This window comes from Arvicanthis niloticus, chromosome 12 (genome assembly GCF_011762505.2).
Source record: "Arvicanthis niloticus isolate mArvNil1 chromosome 12, mArvNil1.pat.X, whole genome shotgun sequence".
NCBI classification, from domain to species: Eukaryota; Metazoa; Chordata; class Mammalia; order Rodentia; family Muridae; genus Arvicanthis; species Arvicanthis niloticus.
Window position 1 is genome coordinate 22,093,496 of NC_047669.1, and position 19,843 is coordinate 22,113,338.

A 19,843-nucleotide genomic window follows, 5' to 3' on the forward strand; every position below is an offset into this window, starting at 1 on the left:
TGCCCACAGAGCTAGTGTACCAGGCCTAGTGTCTGTTGCTGGCTCCAGTCCAGCCTCCAAGATGGCAGTTCCACACAACGCCCCATCCCAGTGCCACATCAGGTCCCAGAGCACCAGGGAGCTAGGTACCAACCCTCACATGTGGCCCAGTGTATAGCTACCCCCAGCGTACCAAGCCGCTGTGGAGGTAGGAGCTGAGAGGGAGAGGGGGAAGGAAGGGAGAAACGACAAATCCATAGATAGGATCCATGCGCTCAGGTAACAGCCAGGGAAGAGGAGAAATGTCAACAGAGCATCAGCAGATGTGTGTGTGGGAAGGGCAAGGGAAGGGGCAAAAAAAAAAAAAAAAAAAAAATCAGAGTGCCAGGACTATCTTTGGAAGGAAAAAAAGAGACCCAAAGAATGGGAGTAGCAGAGACTCAGCTCCTCTCTGGGAGTGAACTGCAAAGGAAGAGAAAAGAGGGGACAGAGGACAGACGGCACCTCAGCATGTCAGAGAGGAGAGGAGACCCAGAATGGGAAGAGAGAAGCCCCATAGACCCGACTCTGGCACTGGAAGGCACATGCTCACCAGACAGTAAATAGCACACCAAGCTGACAGCTTTGGGCATTTTCCCAGATGATTTTTAGGATGAGAACAATTTGAAAGCTCCTATTGTACATTTCACGGGTGGTTATGATGTGGTCCAGAACAAGGTGGTGATTTGCAGAGGTTCTACAGTGGGACTCAAAGCCAGGTCCCCTGCCCTGCAGTTGTACAAAATCCACTACACTCCACAGCAACCTCCAGTTCACACTCTTCCTATCTCAGCATCCTGAGTACTGGTATTACAGGTGTGTACCACATGTCCAGCTCACTGCACACTCCTAAAGAACAGAGCAAAGCATGCTATGGACTGGGACTGACCTCCACACCCAATCGCTCTCCAGGGGGAGGGGCTCCTTCCCCAGAGCCAAGGCAGGAAGTCTAGCTGGGGAGACTGAGACGGGAACCTCAGCAGAACTCAACTGTGGGGTGGCCGGCGAACCATCTGATGCTTCATAGCAGTGCTCAAAAAGAGGAACACTGGCTCCAGGCCGCTTCCTCCCTCCTCAGCAGATAGTGCCAGAAAGCCATCTCAAGACACTTCTGCTAGTAACAGGAGGGTTTCATCCTCAAACTCAGACACAGACAGGTTGCATGTGGGACAAAGCTCATGTCTAGGTTCCCATGCAGTCCACGTGGACTTAAGGATTCGCAGGGTACGTTCTAAAGACTAGAAAGGGGTACGAGTTGGCAGAAGAGCAGAAGCCAGCTCATCCCTTGGGTTCTTCTTGTCTAAACAATGGTCCCTGAGACCTACCACTCAGGGTGGCTTATAGGGATCCAAACCCCAGCACTGTCCCTCGGCTGTTATGGGAAGAGTCGGTAGGCAGCCCTTTGCCTCCAATCCCAAGCCCAGATCCAGATATCCGGGCTTTGCCATAATCTATCTACTTGGCTAAACTACTTAAAGCTCTTTAACATTTGAGATTGTACTTCCTCTTGCAAGGATAAATCTGATAAACACAGAGGCAGCAGCTGGGCCAGTCCTGCCTCTTGAGCAAGGTGCCCTTTCTAAGCCCTAATCTACCTACCTCCACCTAGAGCTCAATTCTAACATATTAAATTCACAGGATTCTCCCATTAGCGCTAATGCCAGACACGCAGGTTACAATTTTGTCCTAATCTCTAAGTTGACCTTGCTTCAGCCACTAACCCCAGGCTCCCCTAGTTCAGGTATCCTGCTCTGGACGTTCAATAGTCCCTCTGGAAGCAGGACGCTCTTCCCCACAGGCAGCACTTGGGAGCCATGCTGCAGGGAGCCCTGGCAGAGAAAGCCAGGGCAGTATGAGTACATGATCATCTCAGGTCTTTGCCCCTTCCTTGAACATCACTGCCTCTGCAAAGGTTTCCTTGACCTTTCCAGCCGTGTGTACTGACTGCCTCTTAGATATGGAGCCTCTTTACAGCATGGCACACTTGGCAGCCTAAGCCCTGGCTCGTGTGTCTGCTTCTTCCTCACACGTTGCACCCCTAGAAGGCACAGCTATTCATCTGGGCATCCTCAAAGCACATAGTAAGTGCTTGGTAAAAGCTAATGGATGGACCTGGAGGGAAGAGCCACTACATCAAGGCTCTTCCGCTCACTCCTGGTACCTCTAAGCCTCTTAAGAATGCCCTACAATCAGCTTGGCAAAAGCACTGTCATCTTCAGATATGGACAATTCCAAAGTGTCCTCTGATAGATTTGTCATTTGCCCAGTGACATGGAGCGCTGCTAGTAAAACGAGGGTGACAGAGACACCTGAAAGGTAGCAGTACTGTCAAGCCAACTATAAACTAAAGAGTTAACCAATGGCTGAGACCTCAGTAGCCGCCCAGTGAGTGGTCAGTGTTGGGATGAATCTGGAGGCAGAAGGCTAGACACGTGCACCCGTGCACATGCATGCACAACTCCCCATACATGCCTCTCCTGTGCTATTCTCTCTCTCCTCTGCAGCTTAAGTCAGTGTGCACCAACACTGCACTTCTATCAGTCATTTAGGACTCAGAATAGCAAGAAGGTTACTTACTTAACCGGCACAGGCCTGAGCCAGCCTCAGGGCCACGGAGATCTAGTCTGGTGGCCAGCTAACTACACTGTACTGTAGGAGTGAGAAGGGCCTGGACTGGCGGAGAAGCTCATGGCACACAGCTATTGCTGCAGACCTACTACGAGTCAAGTGGGTGGCCCTGAAAACCACCCGTGTCTGGAATCAAATCTCCTGTTTTCCAATGGGGAAGACTCCCTCTGAGAAGACAAATAAAGCAATACACAGGACATAAAAGAGAGAGCTTCAAGAAAATGAGAAGAAAGGAGTCCATAGAATGGGAAGACGGGTGGGGAGCCAAGCCTTCCCTCTGTGAGGCAGAAGTGACCCCATGTTACTTCAGGGATCTCTCTACCATACTTTCTCTTCTGCCCCAGCCACCAGAGGCCCTAAGCATACCCCTGGCCCAGCCAGTATGCCCTGTGTCCCCAGTACATACCCACAGTCCACCCAGCAGATGGTGCCTTGTCCTTTCACTGCCTGGGCCACAGTGGACAGTAGCTTGAGATGACTTTCAGCTGCCACCTCTGTGAAAGAAAGATCAAATATTTTGTGTCCAAGGGCTCTGGACCATGGGCAGGGTGGGGGTGAGCACAAGAGTCCCTCTTTGGTCTGGGTGTCAATTTCCAGGTGTCTGGACAGAGCTGGATAACTACTGTTGACCAGTAGGGTCCTGTAGGCAAGCTTCTGGATCAGGATTTCAACTCTGTCTACTGCAGGGTGTTTACAGCTGGTGTTTGATACCTGCACCTGGCAGACTCTCAGTCACATTCTCCTTACAAGCCTGTGAACTCACTCAAAGGGCCCAGCAGGCAGATCCTGGTGAACAACAATCTGCTGCCTTCTCTTGCCCCAAACCCCATGATATACCCCAAAGCCAAGCAGAAATGATGTCTGAATTATGTAGCTCTGAGGCACTCCTCTTCCAGGGTGGAAATGGAAGCTGTCAGTGAATACAAAGCATGCTGAGCCTTTCATGGATACGAACAATAAGCAATGCTTAAGAAACACTCAGAGTCGTTCAGAGGAGGCATTCCCAGGAGACCCCAGCCAGGGCAGCAAGAGACAGCAAACCACTGAAGCAGGGGAGCTATTGTTCCACTGTGCACAACAGTGGGGTGGGGGTGGGGGTGGGGATTAAGAGGAACAGTACAAACCACCCTACCACGGGAAGGGAAACACTGCTTGGACGGATGGGAGGAAGGAGAGAAAACCCATTATAGGCCAGAGTGTGGGGCAGTAAGCACGGGCAAGATGCAGGAAGTGAAGCCATGGCCCAGGCCCTGCCCCAACACGCCTCCAGCAGCACAGGGGCTATACTTCCAATGAAATGAACAAAGGTGGGGCCAGGTAAGGAGCAAAGTGATGGTCAGGCTCTCCCTTCATTAGTGACCCCTCAACTCCATCATTAGCCCCAACTTCCTACTCTCCAACTCTACCCGACTTCTGTTTCAGGCCTGTGCTGGTTCCAAAGCCATGACTACAGAGCTATCCCACTTTTCCCCAGACTCTGTCTGAAGAAATGAGATGCAGAGATACCATATGGGACCGGCTCTGCCACCAGGAGTGGCTGGCCTCAACTGTCATGCCTTCTTATCCCCCGGCGACCTCATTTATAAATGGGAAACTATCTGACTGTCTGCACTGCCTCCCTTGTGGCAAGGAGTGAATGAGACAGTCATTAATGGCCCCAGTCACGGGACCTGTCCAAGAGAAGGACCAGCCCGGACCCAGCAGTTTACAAGGGGCTTTACCCCAAAGAGTTTCTCCTAACAACCAGCCCAGACACAGGAAAAGCACCCAAACAGAGATTCCCATTGCCTCAGTTTCCCTACTTACAGAAAACCAGTAGGCTCACACACTGGGCTCCCAACAGAGAGCTCAGTGAAAGTGCAGCCATACCCTCGGAAGCAGCAAAGGGAAATAAAGGCCATATGTCGTGAATGCTCAGAGGGTACAGCCTTCGCAAGGGACACACGGCCAAATCATCCATCAGCCCAGAGTGCCAATGGGATCTGTATAGCAGATGAGCTGCCAAGGGAATCTGTGCCCAGAACGAGCCTAGCCACTAGCTGTTGCTTCTCCAGGACACAGAAAACTTGGCATCCTCAGGATGAGCAAAAACACTTAACTCTGCTGGAACTACAGCAACAGCCAGCCACTTGCCCTTCCCCAAAGTCACTGCCAAGAGCCAAGCAAACTGTCCATTGTACCCTTACCAGCCCAAGGTCAGAGGAGCGGCAGGTGGCTGCTCCTTCCTGGAGAGGTTACTGGGCCTGAACTTGGGAGTCAACTCCAAAGTCAGTCTTGCATCTCACCCCATAGCAGGACACCTAGGGGTCAGGCAAGACCAGGACCACCTGCTCAGGTAAATGTCCACAGACCTGGGATCAGTTTCAACTGGCAACAGGCCAGCCTGGTAGTTAATCTGCAGCTCCCATGGAGCCTGCCCTGGCAGGGCTGGGGCCTGTGGCTGGCAGGAAGTTAAGGGTTCATCCAGCATGCATAGGCTCCTCTCTGTCAGGCTAGGTAGGGGATCCAAAGTATTCTTCCCATAGGATGCTCATAAGAAGGAACTGCAATATGATCCCCAAAAGTAACCAAATGCACCTTCCTTCGAAGAGAGCAAAGAATACTAACACCCCCTCTGGTGCTCTCCCTCCCCTTCCCACCGCACCATGATAGGTCTGGAGGGGCCACTTACCAGATTCCGAGTAAAGCACTAGCACATTATTGCGGGTCCTAAGAAGTTTCTTCAAGTCCTTAGGGTCGGAGATTCTCACAATGAGGGAAGAGACCTTTGTAGAGGACAGCCATGTCGGCAGGACCACCTAGAGACCAAGCAGCCGAAGCCTGTGAGTCTAACTTCTCTCTCATCCAGGGTACCCACAGACAATCCACCCAAAACACATTTTTTTTTCTTATCTGGAATTTAAAACATTTTTACTGATAAAATTTTCCTTAGGTAATTTCCCACCTGCACACAATGCACCGACTTCTCACGCCCCCACTGTCTCCGATAACCTTACCATCCTGACCCAACCCTTCCTCCCCACAAATCTCTCTTCACATTGGTTCATTTGAGCTCCTGACCCACTAGATTTGATTTAGAGCATCTTTGTAGCTATGGGTTTAGAGCTTTCCCTTGGATCCTTGTAGGCTCAGCAGTGGGTACCCCATCTCCTGAAATATATCAGTAGCCAATAACTCAGCAGTAAACGGTAGGGTCTGCTAAACCTTACCCCTTCCATGGCTGACTGCTGACAAGGCTTGCCTTATGAAACATGTTCTTGCTGGAAGACAAAGCGAAGCAACCCCTCCCAGAGTACCACACCTACCTCTTTACCTCTAGAGCTCCCACTTGGCCCATTCCAGTCTCCACCTCACCCACGCCCTCCTTGTACTCTAGTGAGATTGTCTGGACTGTGCCCATACGTAATGCACTGCCACCCACAGACAAGAACTCTCTAAGAGAGTGATGTCTGCATACAAGGCCACATGTGACAGTCTGAAAACTCCATCCCACCTAGAAGCACTGATGCACAGAACCCATAGGGAGTCATCCTCTCACAACCAGGATGAAATGGATGGGTCTGAGGCTAAGCTTTTCTCACTGGGTCAAACAATCACAGAGATCTGGCCAATGGAAAACAAACCAAGCGGCCGGAGATGGCAGCGCACACCTTAAGCCCCAGCACTTGGGAGGCAGAGGCAAATAAATCTCTGAGCTGAGCACCAGCCTGGTCTACAGAGAGTTCAAGGACAATGAGGGCCACACAGAGAAACCCTGTCTTGCAAAACAACGAACAAATAAAACAAAACAAAAGAACAAGCCAAGTGTCCCCATGCTCTTGGGAACTGGAGATGCCGGCTGCCTCTGCAGGCATGAGGAAGAGCAGACTGGAAGCAGGGCAGGATGGGGGAAGACAGGAGCAAGGAGGAGCTGTGAGGTAGATCTCCCAGGCTTGCTTATGTGGTAGTGTAACGCTGAAAAAAAAAAAAAAAGGAGATCCTAAAACAGCAGTTCCACCCATGACAGACCAGAGGCAAGAGCCTCCTCACTGTCATCTGGAGAGCATAGCATTCAGAATTCTCAGAAGTGCATCACGGTGCACCCAGCCACCCCACCTGTCAAGTACACTGACAACACACGCTTTCTCAGAGAGTCATGGAAACCCACGCTCTTCTGAGACAAGAAATAAATGAAGGGGGGGAGTCGGAGAACCTAGGAAACAAAGGGCCCAGCACAGAGAGAGGCAGGATGAGTTTCCATGCAGATGGTGAGGAGTAGGCCCGGGACACTGCCAGCAGGTGTGGTGGTTTGAATAGGAATGGGCCACATAGGCTTATATATTTTAAAACTTGGTCATTCAATGCTACTTGACAGGGACTGGGGATGTGGCCTTTTGGGTGGGTGTGTCCTTGTTGGAAGAAGTGTGTCACTGGGGGTGGGCTTTGATATGTCAGAAGCTCAAGCCAGGCCCAGTGTCTTGCTCTCTTCCTTCCATCTGCTGACCTGGATGTAGAACTCTCAGTACCTCTCCAGCACCACGTCTGTCTGAATTCCATCAACCGTCCTGCCATAAGAATAATGGATTAAACCTCTGAACTATAAGCCAGCCCTAACTAAATGCTTTCCTTTAGAAGAATGGTGGTAGTTATGGTGTCTCTTCACAGCAATGAAGCACCAATGGAGACAGCAGGCTACAAAGCAGCCAGCCGCTACAAGATCAGAGGTCATGGAGAAAAGCCATGGACACAGGCTACTGGAGGCCTCGTGCTGTCCTCTTCTATCCTGAGAGGAGTCTGAATTTCTTCCAGAAACATGCAAACAAGTAATCTAAATTTCTGATGTGTCCCACACCAGTCAAGCTATTTCCTCTTTGCCGCCCAATGTCTTGAGCTGTGTCTGGGCTTCGCCCTTCAAAAGCTAAGGTGCCAGGCAACAGCACTGAACCTTTCAAAGGCCCAGTGACTCATTTGTGCCATGGGGATGGTGACAGCTCCCTGGGAGCAGGGCTATGACACATGGGACTCCTTAAATGTACTTTACAAGGTCACGAAGCATTCAAAGAGCATCGGATAACATAACATCTACTACCCATCGCCAGATCAATGGGGGAAGACAGAAACACGACCATACTCTGAGTTTCAATGGAATCTGCCACCAGAATCAGAGTTCCTTGTCCCCAGAGTAAAGCCTCCCAGGAATCAGCAAGCTTCTTCCCTTGCCAGCCCCACCCACCACGCCTGAAGAGCCACTGCTTTGTGCAGACCATCTTCAAAGCTCAGGAGAAAGTTCCTTCAGTGTTGACTACCACATGTCATCCCACTGCTGTAAGGGGGCTTATGAGCTGAACCCTAAAACGTCCATGGGTCAGTGCACACACAAGGCAGTGACTGAGAAAACAACTGGACAATGTGGTAGAAAAACATGGCAACTTGCTGTTTGTTTACCTTTCCTTCCTAAGAGAATATAGTCAGGAAACATACCTGCGCTGGCCAGGAACCCTCCCCTCCAGATCAGCCTCCCTGGGTCTGACAGGCACCTACCAGACAGCAGAAGTTCTATGGTCTTACTGACACAGCAGCCATAGCTGAAACCATAGGAATCCCAATCTCCCACATACCCTGGCTTCTTTTATATAAATCCAGACAGTCCCTTAGGTCATCCAACCAAAGGTCACCTGAGATTAAACAGGCCACCATCCAGCAAGCCACTAAAGCCTCTGGCCCAATGTTTACTGACACGGTAGAAGAGTTAAGCTTCTCTGAAAATACCCTGAGCAAATTGACTTTACCTGAAATCCACCACACAAGGAGAAGTTAGGGCTGGCACTGGTCCTTCCTAACAGCAGGCTTGCATAGACGTCTCTGTGAAGGGTCTGCAGCCTTACTGAGTCCCTATCCCTATTTAAGATTAAGAGGGCAAGATACTCTGAGTGTCTTCAGGAGTGCTTAATAAACATAACAAATAACACTCAGCCTACAGATGCCATCCCTCAGAGAACATGTTACCAAGTGAAACTTTAGTGGCTTTAAGAGGCACAATGATCATCCAGAATGGGGCTGATGAGGAGGGTAGATGGCTGGTTCTCTGACAGTAGTCATCAAGGGAGTGGCAAGACGGACATCAGACTCATCTTCCCAGAACCCAGATTAGTGGCAGGTATAGAGGGACCAGCCAGCCGACTGAGTAGGTATGGAAAGGGTCTATCCAGCCATCTCCAATGACCATTCACAGGAAGTGAAGGCAGAAGAAAAGAAAGTCTAAAACAGCTCCAAAAAAATGGAACTGCAGCCAAACACGGGAGACGGACCAACGGCGGAGGCAGCTTTTTTCCTGGACTGAAGAAAATGGCAGTGGGCTAAGATTTCTGGGACAATGGCCAACAGACATGTGAAAAGGCACCCATGAACAACATACATCCTCCAAGCTAGAGGATAAGCAGGGAGGCAACTGAAGTCTCTATGATCTGGAGCCAGAGAGGGGACAAGGGAGAAGCGCCCAGCTCAGGAAAAAGGATGGTGTTAGGAGCAGGGTTGAGACCTTACCCAGGGGTGAGACAGGAAGGCAAGGGGGCCGAGTGGAGAAAGGCTGGGAAAGCTCAGAGGCTGCCAGTCTCTGGGAAAGCATGTTGGGGGAAAAGAGAGACTACAAGCCAGGACACTGAGCAGTTATACCCAGTGTAAGAGCTGGGTAATAAAAGATGCAGCAAACAGGTAGAGTTGGTTAGAGGGTCCCCAGAGAGGAGAGGAAGCCTCCAGGTGTCTGTGGGCACAGAAGACTTAGGGTTTGCCATGAGGCCTGACAGAGGAAACCCAACCAGAATGGCCGGACCACAGGGAATACAGGGAGATGTACAAGCTAAGTTCTAAGAAAGGGCCCCCAAGACCTCACTCACCCTAACAAGCACCCACAGAGGCAGCCAGGAGGGAAGCCCTCCTCCTACCCCGTAAGGCCCCCTTTCTTCCAGCCACTTAAAAGTCCATTTTCTCCTCTGCTTCCTCCATTAACCTATCCAGCAGGCTCCTTCCTTTTCTTGACACAAGCTATAGTGAGCCTGGATCTCCTTGCCCAGACACCAGGAGACTCTGCTCCTTAAGTCACAACCCACAAACCTACCTGACAATAATAACTAGAGCCACAATAGCAGCGTCAATGGTGCCCAGATTATCTGATCCTCCGCTGTGCTCCAGGGAGGAAAAGGCAGTATTGGAGTGCTCCCAAAGCCAGCTGCATCCCAGCCAGCACCAGTACAGTTCCTGTGTTTGGCAGGCCTTCACACTGGCAGTCAAGAACTCAAGAGCAAGAGGGGAGGAAAGATGACCTTGGCTCCCACCTAACTCCTCCGACCATCTCCATGCACTGAGGCTGCCCCTCAGTCCCTACTGTGCTGAGACCCATAAAACACTTCCCTGGTAGAACCTGATAGAGAACAGCAGTCCCCTTTTCTACTACAGAGGAGACCTTCCCCTCCACGCCAGATTCTGCTTGTACCATAAAAGATCACCCCACCCCTTCAGAGAACCACCCTGCCCCAATCGCCAGTCCCCTTTCACCACTTCCTCTCCCCTTCAGCAGAACGCAAGGCTTTCCTCAGGGCCCTGTGAAACCCTCATCCTAGCACAACTGGGTAAAGGGCAGGAGACCAACTTCTCTCTTTGTCTGCTATGTCTCTGAATAGCTCTCCTATCTACATGGTGGCTTCTCTCCCACCACGCAGTTCATCTGTTTCTGGGTCTCCCCTCCATCCTCAGCCCCATGCTATCCTTTAGACACCCTGAAAAGAGCAGTGACTCTGGGGTCAAACAAGACATGGCATGAATCCAGTTGCCATAATTTACAAGACCCCAGGCTTGTTACTAGACCGCTGAGTGCCATCTCTCGACCCAGAAGGGCAGAGGATAAGATCCGTGCCCACCTGGTGGCTTGGCTCATTATTAAATGAGGGAGGAGGAAGACATGAACCTAATGTAACACTTGGCAGACATAGCTCATAACAAGTGCTAATTGCCTCTGAGTACGATTAGTGAGCAAGGACAACAACAACAACCGGGGACCTCCTCTTCCTCCGGAGGCCTCCCTGCAATCAGGCAGAGCCACAGGTCCAGGCAGGAAGGCATGCACACGTACGCATTCAGCACCAGAAAACCTGGCATATTGAGCCATCTGCACAGCGACCTGCTGTAGAGGTCACACAGCACATTTAGAAGAACCCTGCCAGGCTCGTGTGCACGGTGACAAGTTTACTGCTAGGGTATCCCAGCAGGTGCGTACTTGTGTCCTGCAGAAGATGGAGGGGGACCAGAGGTTAGGCGCCCAAGGACATGTTGTAGATTCACAGTAGAGGCAGGGCTTCAAATTGTTCATGACACCACTCTAGAGCTTCTGGCCTAACCGCCACACAGAAAAGGAGCCACTTCCTAGCAATAGAGCTAATGGCCGGCCAGCAAGGAGAAGGATATCCTGCTTTCTACAAGTTCAAGGGTACAGATGTTCAACATGAGGCAGTAACCCCTGACTTGTTCCCAGCAGGGCCTTTGTGCTATGTGGCAGGCCTCCCCTTCCACTTCACCCTGCCCAGTGCCCACTCCCCACCTGCTCACAGAACACACAAACTCCTTCCTTTCCATTGAGCCAACCAGCAGTGCTACCATCTACACACCTAGAGAATAACCAGCGACAACCATCCTTATCACCTACACCCTCTACCTAAAAAATAAAATAAAAATAAAAAGGCTGTCTCTGGGGCATGTGCCAGCACCCTCCCCATTCCCCGGAACTGCAGTGACTGTCATTATAGATTCACCCTCCTCTGCAAGTTCCAGAGCCAGCAACGGTCAGTTATGTAAAATCCCAGTTTGCAGAAGAAGAGAGATTTGGGGACAGAAGTTTAACATTTAAGGGGAAGGGTGGAGGTGGGGCTCAAGCCTTTTCCCTCTGTCACCTGAGTAAAGACACCCTTCTTGTGTTGGGAGCTGTGAAGAAACCAGTTTAATTTAGTTTAACCCACATTTTGCTCAAAATAGCTTTGAAATGTCAGAATCTGGAAGTCTAGACACTGAGGAACCTGGTGGTAAAGGGACTGAGGGGTAAGACAGACAAAGGTCTGAACTGGATGCCAGAGAACAGGCTCGCTGAGAACTTAGAGCCAAACCTGGGAGGGGAGGTGGAGCCACACCGCGAAGCTGGTATGGACTTTGTCAGTCACTGGTTGAGTGACCATGGATAAGTAGGTCATCTCTCCTCGGTCTGTGTCCTTCTCTGGAAAGGGAGGGATAAAAGGGATTTCTGAAGTTCTTCCTAATGATAGTATTAGACACACGTAACCTTATGACTACCAAGAAGGTAAGGTTGCCTCTAAAGAAGCAGCTGGTTTCCTTGGCCATTGCAATGAAAGTCATGCCTCAAAGACTCCCCAGCACCAAGTATAGCATTTGGCTAAATCCCAGACCATGGGCTGTATGCATTAAATATTATGTGGTAACTGTTAAGGATAGCCCTTGGGGTCGGAGACATGGCTCTGTGGTTAAGAGCACTGGCTGCTCTTCCAGAGGGTCCTAGGTCAATTCCCAGCAGCCACATGGTGGCTCACAACTGTCTGTAACTCCGGTTCCTGGGGATTGCACATCCTCACACAGACACAACAATGCACAGCAAGAAGTATGTAGCCCCAGCAATGCTGGAGGACTCGCTACATAAACCAGGCTCAGGTCAGCCTTGAACTTAATGTGCTGCTATGCCTGGCGTGACAGGAATCTTCCTAAGTGTCATCCTCACTTCGAGCTGGAACTCAAGCAGCCCTGTCAAGATGAAAAGGGCAGACTTGCTAAAGATTCGTAGTTAACATTCTAGAGGACGTCTGGTTCCCGCACACAACAGAAGGCTATCTCTATATGGTCATCTTGAGGCATCAATCTGGACCTTCTGGTACACACACAGATAGGTCTGAGCACCTAAGTAAATAGCAGCTTCAACAAGAAAATACTCAACACCTGCTCTCATAAGCACCTGGAATACCAAACCCTATACCCGGGATGTGGAGGGATCCACAGACTTGTGTGTCTCCCGGCCATCGGCACTTTCACTGAGCGTTTCTCAGGTCAGCTCCCTGCACATGTAACCACCAGCTGGGACCTCTGCAGTTCCCCTATCTGGCCCTTTTCTAGTAAGGGGTCCCGCTCTGGAAACTCACCACGTGAACCCCTTCCTGGAAGTCCATGTCCTCTGGCCTGCCAGCATCACCCTGAACCATGCTAATCATGGGAGGTTTACACCCCTCCCCTCCCAGGCCATCTATTGCTATCCCATGCTGAAGACCACCACCCCCTCCAAAGACCCTAGGTTAAACACCCCAAGTCCTCCCATGCAATCTTAAATCACCCCTCATCCCCAAGGTTCTTCCTGAGACATGTGACGTCAGCTCTCAGCCTGATGCCGAGCCGTGCCGCCTGAGGAAAGTAATGTGCTCCCTGGCACTGGGATTTATTTTTGGAAATAAGTACCCCTGCTTTCATAACTCAGAACACCGGAAATTAATCACACAACTCTTTGCTGGTGGGCCACTGCTAAAAAGGGAGAGAAAAGGGCTGGGGCACCATTAGCCAATCTCTTAGAATATGGAGCCCAACTGTCACAGCAGGAGCCTAACACAGCCAATTTCTATGGCAAGCTGCTTGGCATGGGGTAGTGGGTCTCTTGAAAGTGCCCGTGCCCTCTGACTCGGTGGCTCCACTTCTAAGGCGCTGTCCTGAGGGGGTGAGCAGAGCTTCTGGCACAGATATGACTCACACAGCCCCATCGACAAGAGTGAAATCCGTGCAAACAAGCTAAACACCCGCCGCAGGGGACTGGCTGCATACACTGGCACGAAAGAATGAAGGTACAATGTAAAAACACATGCCTGGAGGTTAAGGTTAAAAAAAAAGAAAGAAAAGAACTGAAATTCTCACGGTATGACCATAGCCACAAGCAAATAAACCGACAATCAGAAGAGAGGGGCGGACAACAAAGCCTAAACAGTTAGCCCTTGGATCAATACATGCTTCTCTCTCTCTCTCTCTCTCTCTCTCTCTCTCTCTCTCTCTCTCCCTCTTGTTTTTTTTTGTTTGTTTGTTTTTTTTGGTTTTTTTTCGAGATAGGGTTTCTCTGTGTAGTCCTGGCTGTCCTGAAACTCACGCTGTAGACCAGGCTGGCCTCGAACTCAGAAATCCGCCTGTCTCTGCCTCCCAAGTGGTGGGATTCATGCTTCTCTCTCTAGTTTGTAACTCAGCATAATAAGAATGTTTGATTTCTAAATTAAAAAAAAATTAACACCATTTGGCTATATTATGGGAATATCTCTCAAAGAGTCTCCCAATCAAGAAATTTAACTTTACAGTGGGCAAAGCATGACAAAGTCTCTTAGTTAAGTAAGGGACCAATGGTAACATTACTGGTAATGGAGCAAAGTGAAGCAATGGCCTTCCACTAGGATACACTGAATGGAAACATCAAATCCCACATTGTAACTTAGGTATGGTGGCACACACCTGTAATCCCTCCACTTGGGAGGCTGAGGCAGGAGGACTGAGAGTTAGTAGCCTGGACAACACAGCATGATGCTCAAAACAAAAACAGGGTCTGCAAGATGGCTAAATGGGTAAAGGAGCTTGCTGCCAAGCCTGATTGAAGTTCAGAACTCAGAACCCACATGGTGGGAAAAGAGAAACAACTCCTAGGCATTATCCTCTGACTTCCACACAGACACATGGCACGCGTGCACATGCGCACACACACAAACCCCAAACAAATAAATGTAATTTCAAACATTATTTTAAAACTTAAAAACAAATGAACAAACAAAAATCTCAAGCTGCAGAAACTTGTAGCTTTTCTTATTTTTTTCACTACTTTGTAGCCAGTGGAGATCCTTTAAAAAGCCAGGCACACAAAATAAATCTCACTACAAAAACTCTTCAAAAAAAAAAAAAAAAGTCAAGGTCACAAAAGGCAACAAGTAAAGAGTCTCCTCAGAGCACAGGGAGCTGAGGATGACTGAGCACATTGGTCTCAGACTGGAGTCCAGAGCTGGCCCTATGTGGGGCTGACACATGGGCCCACTCCATCAACCTCAGGTCAGCCCACCTGTACGGACCTGCAGAATGACCGTTCTCCTCACAGTGCCAACAGCCTGACTGTTCACTGTTCACACAGCATCTGCAATGTACAGGCTTCACAGGCAAGCTAGAACCAGAGTGCCCGAAGGATTACACAGGGGTAAAACACTGTGCTAGTCTTAGGGATCTGAGTGCTTGTGGATTTTCATATCAGCAGGGTTCCTGGACCCATTCCCCAGCGGACACTCAGGGCTATCCGTTCTCTTTCCTGATTTTAATGGTTGCATTGTGTGAGGTAAGTAATATTCCTGTGTTCTAGGAAATACAGTCATTGCTTAATGACAGGAATTAGGTAGTTATGGGACAGACCACTCAGTAGGACTGAAAGTCTGCTATGTCACGTGACTGAAGCACTTAGAACTAGAAACATATATACTCTATACATGTAGAAGAGGAGTGGGAACTATATGTGATTAAATATACTCATGGCTCCCGAATAAAGGGCGTGAGAATCCTCTGTTCGTTCTTCATGCAGCCTTTCTGTAACTCTGGCACTACTTCCATCTGACAGACAGACAGACAGACAAACGACGAAATACTTAGTGGGGTCAGGAGACTGGCACAATGAAGACAGATGGCTCAGTGGTAAAACGCTTGTGCAAGCGTGGAGACAGGAGTTCAGATCCCCGGCTCCCATGTAAATGCCTGGCAGATGGGGGGGTGGGGGTGGGGCATCTATAATCCTAGCACTCCAGAGGCAGAAATCCCAGAAGCAAGATGGCTACAGACTAGCCAACTCAGTGAGCACTGGGTTCAGGTGGAGATGTATGAAAGAAGACGCTCAGGCCGCCACACACATGTATTGACACCCACACGCATGTGAGCATCCACATTCTAACACACACACACATACATACACACCCCAATCAAACAACAACAACAAAAGTACTGGCCGGGGCTGGGAATGTAAGTCAGTGGTAAGGAACTTACCTAATGTACGTAACCCCTGGGTTCAATCCCCAGAACTGCAAGCCCCTCCACAAAAACTGCTCAATAGAAGAAGAAGAGGAGGAAGAGGAAGAGGAAGAGGAAGAGGAAGAAGAGAAAGAAAGAAAAGATAGAGATGGCTGTCAAAAGATGGCCCAAATGCCACTCATCACTCCCCACGGGCCTCCTGACCCCATCTGCTATGCAAGGACACAACAGTACTTTTCCCACATCCACACAGCACTCACCTTCTGTCTGCACTTGCACTGCGGGCTGCTTGCTTCACCATTTCAAGGGCCAGGGGTTTTCTGTTCTGTTTTGGGGGAGGTTGGTTGGTTTTGTTTTTAGTTTTAGGGGTTTTGTTATTGTTTGTTTGTTTTCTTTACAAATCTGGTATACAGAATTTTAAAAAACAGGACTCGGGATGTAGCTCTGTGGCAGAGCACCGGCCTAGCATGTACAAGGCCCTGGGTCTCATCAACAGCCACCACAGTGACAAAAACAGAAAATACCCTGCATGCAACACAAACCTAGCAAATTCTTATAAGAAGGGCTATACAAAATCACACTAACTTTTAAGCATAAGGAACACGCTCCTTCAAAGGATGACCCCTAAACGCTTCCACCAACCACATGGCAGGACACCGCTCTTAAGTCAGGAGGCGGGACCGCAGAGTAGGTTTGGGGAACACATCACCAGTTTCTGATGTCATTGTTTATCCAGCAGGCTTCAAAATACAACTAAGCACTATGAGTCCCTGGATAGCAGTGGGAGGCGGAGGTATGCATGAGGGGAGGGAGGACATATAAGCACAGGCCTCTGGTGTGTGCCACCCATGTAGCCACGGGAGCTAGGTGGAGATCTAGGTCTATAAGTCTATATCTATATCTATCTATAATAGACAGATAGATCATATATCTATAAATATCTATATAGATATTGGGACCCATCTATAACCCTAGCACTCTAGATGTTTATATCAATATAGTATATATATATATATATATATATATATTAGTTTGTTTTTCAAGACAGGGTTTCTGTGTAGCTGTCCTAGAATTAGCTCTATTTACCAGGCTGGCCTCAAACTTACAGAGATCCACCTGCCTCTGCCTCCCGAGTGCTGGTAGGAGGAGGGCTGGAGGATGGCTTTAATAGTTAAGAGCACTTGCTGCTCTTGCAGAGAACCAAGGTTCGATTCTCAGCATCCATGTAATGGCTCATAAGCTTCCTCAACTCCAATTTCAGGGAACCCAACACCCTCTTCTGCCCTCCACCTGGGCCCTTAGAGGAGGCACTCAGCATTTCAGCTACAGCACTTGCTTAGGGTTACACAGCAAGTGATCCCTGATTCAGACCCAAGTCTGAAGGACCCAACACCCAGGGTGGAAAAAAGAAGAGCCACAGGCAGTCACTCCCTGTTCTGTGAACACGAAGGTAGCCACCTTCTTAAACAGGCGGAACATCTAGAATCTGAAAATCCAATACAAGCACAGGCTTGTATTGGTCCTCTTTGCTCAGCCTCCCGATGGCTGGGATTTCAGATGTGTGCCCACTGTGCTTGGATCCAAGCACAAAATTTTCTGAGCGGCAACCTGGTAAGTATACAATCCCACACCTGACTACATGTGATGATGTATCCCAGTCCTGATGCAGGTATGATTTTTTTTTTTTTTAATTCCATAAAACTACCTTCAGGATAAACGTACAAGACGCATTTGAAAGGGAAATGATCTTCAGATGAAGAACCCATCCTCAAGATCTCATTATGTATACCCAAGCATTCAAAATAAATCTGAAATCCAAAGTACTTCTGATCCCAGCATTTCTGCTAAAGAATTCTTAGCCTGTGTTTCGCTTCCTTTAAGAAATCACTCCTTATACTAAGGACTACATGGCACAGTTTCTCCCCGTATTCCACACAGCACAAATGTGGCTGTCAACAAGGGACAAGTCAGGGGCAGGACAATTGATCCAGGAGCCTATAAAAACAGGTTTGCTTATCCTGAAATTGCAACTGCAGTGCATTTAACCAAGACGTAAGTCCCTGAGGCTTTTAATGTTTTGGAAAACCTCTTCTAGGGCCAAGAGGGCTTTGGGTAACTGCCAGCCCGGTGTGCCAGGCCTGCTAACGAGGATGAACTGGTAGAAACACTGAATTAGAGAGCAGGGGGAAGAGACGGAGCAGAGGGAGGAGAAGCAGGGGGAGGAGGAGCAGGGGGAGGAGGAGTCGGGGAAGAGGAGGGGGAGGAGATGAATTCCCACTCTGGAAACCCAATCATACCTCAAAGCTTCTCTAATTGACAAGAAAAAAAAAAGCAGCTCAAGTGCTCCTGACCCACAGTACACAGACATGCTTTCAACACATTAACACGGTCTGTCCGCCAACAACTGGTCTAAACCCACATTTGCAGCCTTCTAGTCTCCACTCAGAAGCAGTCATAAAAATCAATCCAGTGGGCAACACCTGCATCTTTTTCAAATGACATGGATCAGAAACATCAGGGTGTCTGAGAGGCAACAAAACTAAGCATTCAGAGAAGCAGTTATATCTGCTGTGTAGGACGCAGGGTGAGATTCAGAGCTGAGTGACAGAGGAGTCTAGGTCTAGCAAGTCCAGGACCTGGGTTCCAGTACCTCCCCTGACCCCAAAACGATGTGTATGTGTTCTTTCTGTAAACTACTGCTGTGGGAAGTGGAGTCATCCCCACATTAGGTACATGAAAACCGAGGTTCAAAAGCAATTTAAAAAGACTCACCTCAGGCTAAGTGTAAGAGGGCAGACGCAGAGGCTGCCCAGTGTGTGAAACACAGATCTTGTATTCTCTACACCTGGCCACGGGAACGCTGCCAGAGATATCTCTGGCTTTCTCTCCCATTCCCCATAGCTCTAAGAAGAAGAGCCACGAGGCCAGCGAGGTCGCTTCTCCCTTCCAGCCACCGAGCATGACCAACTGCAAAGAGCATGACAGCTGATCCATCTTCTTCCATTATCCTGCATGCCTGTAATGCCCCCAGAAGCCCTTCACAGGGAGGCAGAAACTGCATGTGCTCGGGCCAAGTGAAACAGCAGGGCACTGGTGATACCGCTCAAGACAGTGGCAGCATCATATACCACACCAGTCAGTGGAGAGCAATAACCTCACCTGCCAAATGACTGTCTGCCACACAAATTAACACTCCCTGCTAGAGTTTGGATTTGAAATGTTACCCAAAGGCCCAAGTATACAAAGCTTGGTTCCCAACTGCAGTAAGGTCAGAGAATACTGGGACTCAGGCTCCTTCCTGTCCATGCTCCACAGCTGTCACAAGGTAGGCAAGCCTGTCTGACCCACAGACTGTCCCTGTGACAGATGGTGCCCAAGCAACAGGGTCCAGAAACCATGCACTCAAACCTCAGAAACCCTGAGCCAAAATAAACCTTTTCTCCTCTTAAGTTAACTAACTCAAGTGTTTTGTCACAGCCACAAGAAACTGACTGAAATATCACAAATTTTTGTAGCTGTTACCCTACCCCACCCCTCCTTTTTAAAAACAAGGTATCACTATACAGCCTGGCTGCCTTGGAACTCCCTACAGAGACCAGGTTGACCTCAAACACACAGAGATCTGCCTGTTACTTGCCAAGGGCCTCCTGCCAGCTCAGGTTAAAGGCATGGACTACTGTGCACAGCAGTACCACAACTGTTAAGTACATCTGTGAACAGAGATTTCTGGGCCTTACTCTTAATGAGAGTCACTCCACAGGTCTGGACAGTCCAGAAGTCAGGTTTTTATGTGCATAATTCTTTCTTTTAATTTTTTTTTAATTTCATGTCCATTGGTGTATTGCCTGAAGGTACTTGTGAAGGTGTTGGAGCCTCTGGAACTGGAGTTACAGGAGCTGAAGAAGTTACAGACAGTTATGAGCTACCATGTGGGTGCTGGGAATTGAACCCAGGACCTCTGAAAGAGGCCTATGCTCTTAACCATTGAGCCATCTCTCCAGCCCCACATATTCTTTTTTATTTTTTAAAGATAATTCAAGTTTATTGATCAAAGCTTTGCTAGGGAAATCAGCACATTCTCTTAAAATGGGTTTTAGCTACAGCCTACCTGGGAAGGCTGTGAGCAGTGTATCTTTTAAAACCACTCTCTCTG

General features: G+C 49.2%; 1 protein-coding gene across 2 annotated transcripts in view; it reads right to left on the reverse strand.

The window, feature by feature from the left end:
- The window catches only part of Pdia5 (protein disulfide isomerase family A member 5), an 82,927-nt gene that overhangs the window by 53,917 nt on the left and 9,167 nt on the right, over positions 1–19,843 (reverse strand). Inside the window, exons 1-3 of one of the 2 annotated variants that reach the window (XM_076942880.1) lie at positions 5,856–5,879; positions 5,318–5,444; positions 3,053–3,140 (exon numbers count right to left, since the gene is read on the reverse strand). In XM_076942880.1, the coding sequence (XP_076798995.1) occupies positions 3,053–3,140; positions 5,318–5,444; positions 5,856–5,864 (224 nt within the window). In that variant the 5' untranslated portion in view covers positions 5,865–5,879. Of the gene's footprint in view, positions 1–3,052; positions 3,141–5,317; positions 5,445–5,855; positions 5,880–19,843 lie in introns of those variants that run through there. The other variant, XM_034515266.2, reaches the window with a different exon arrangement.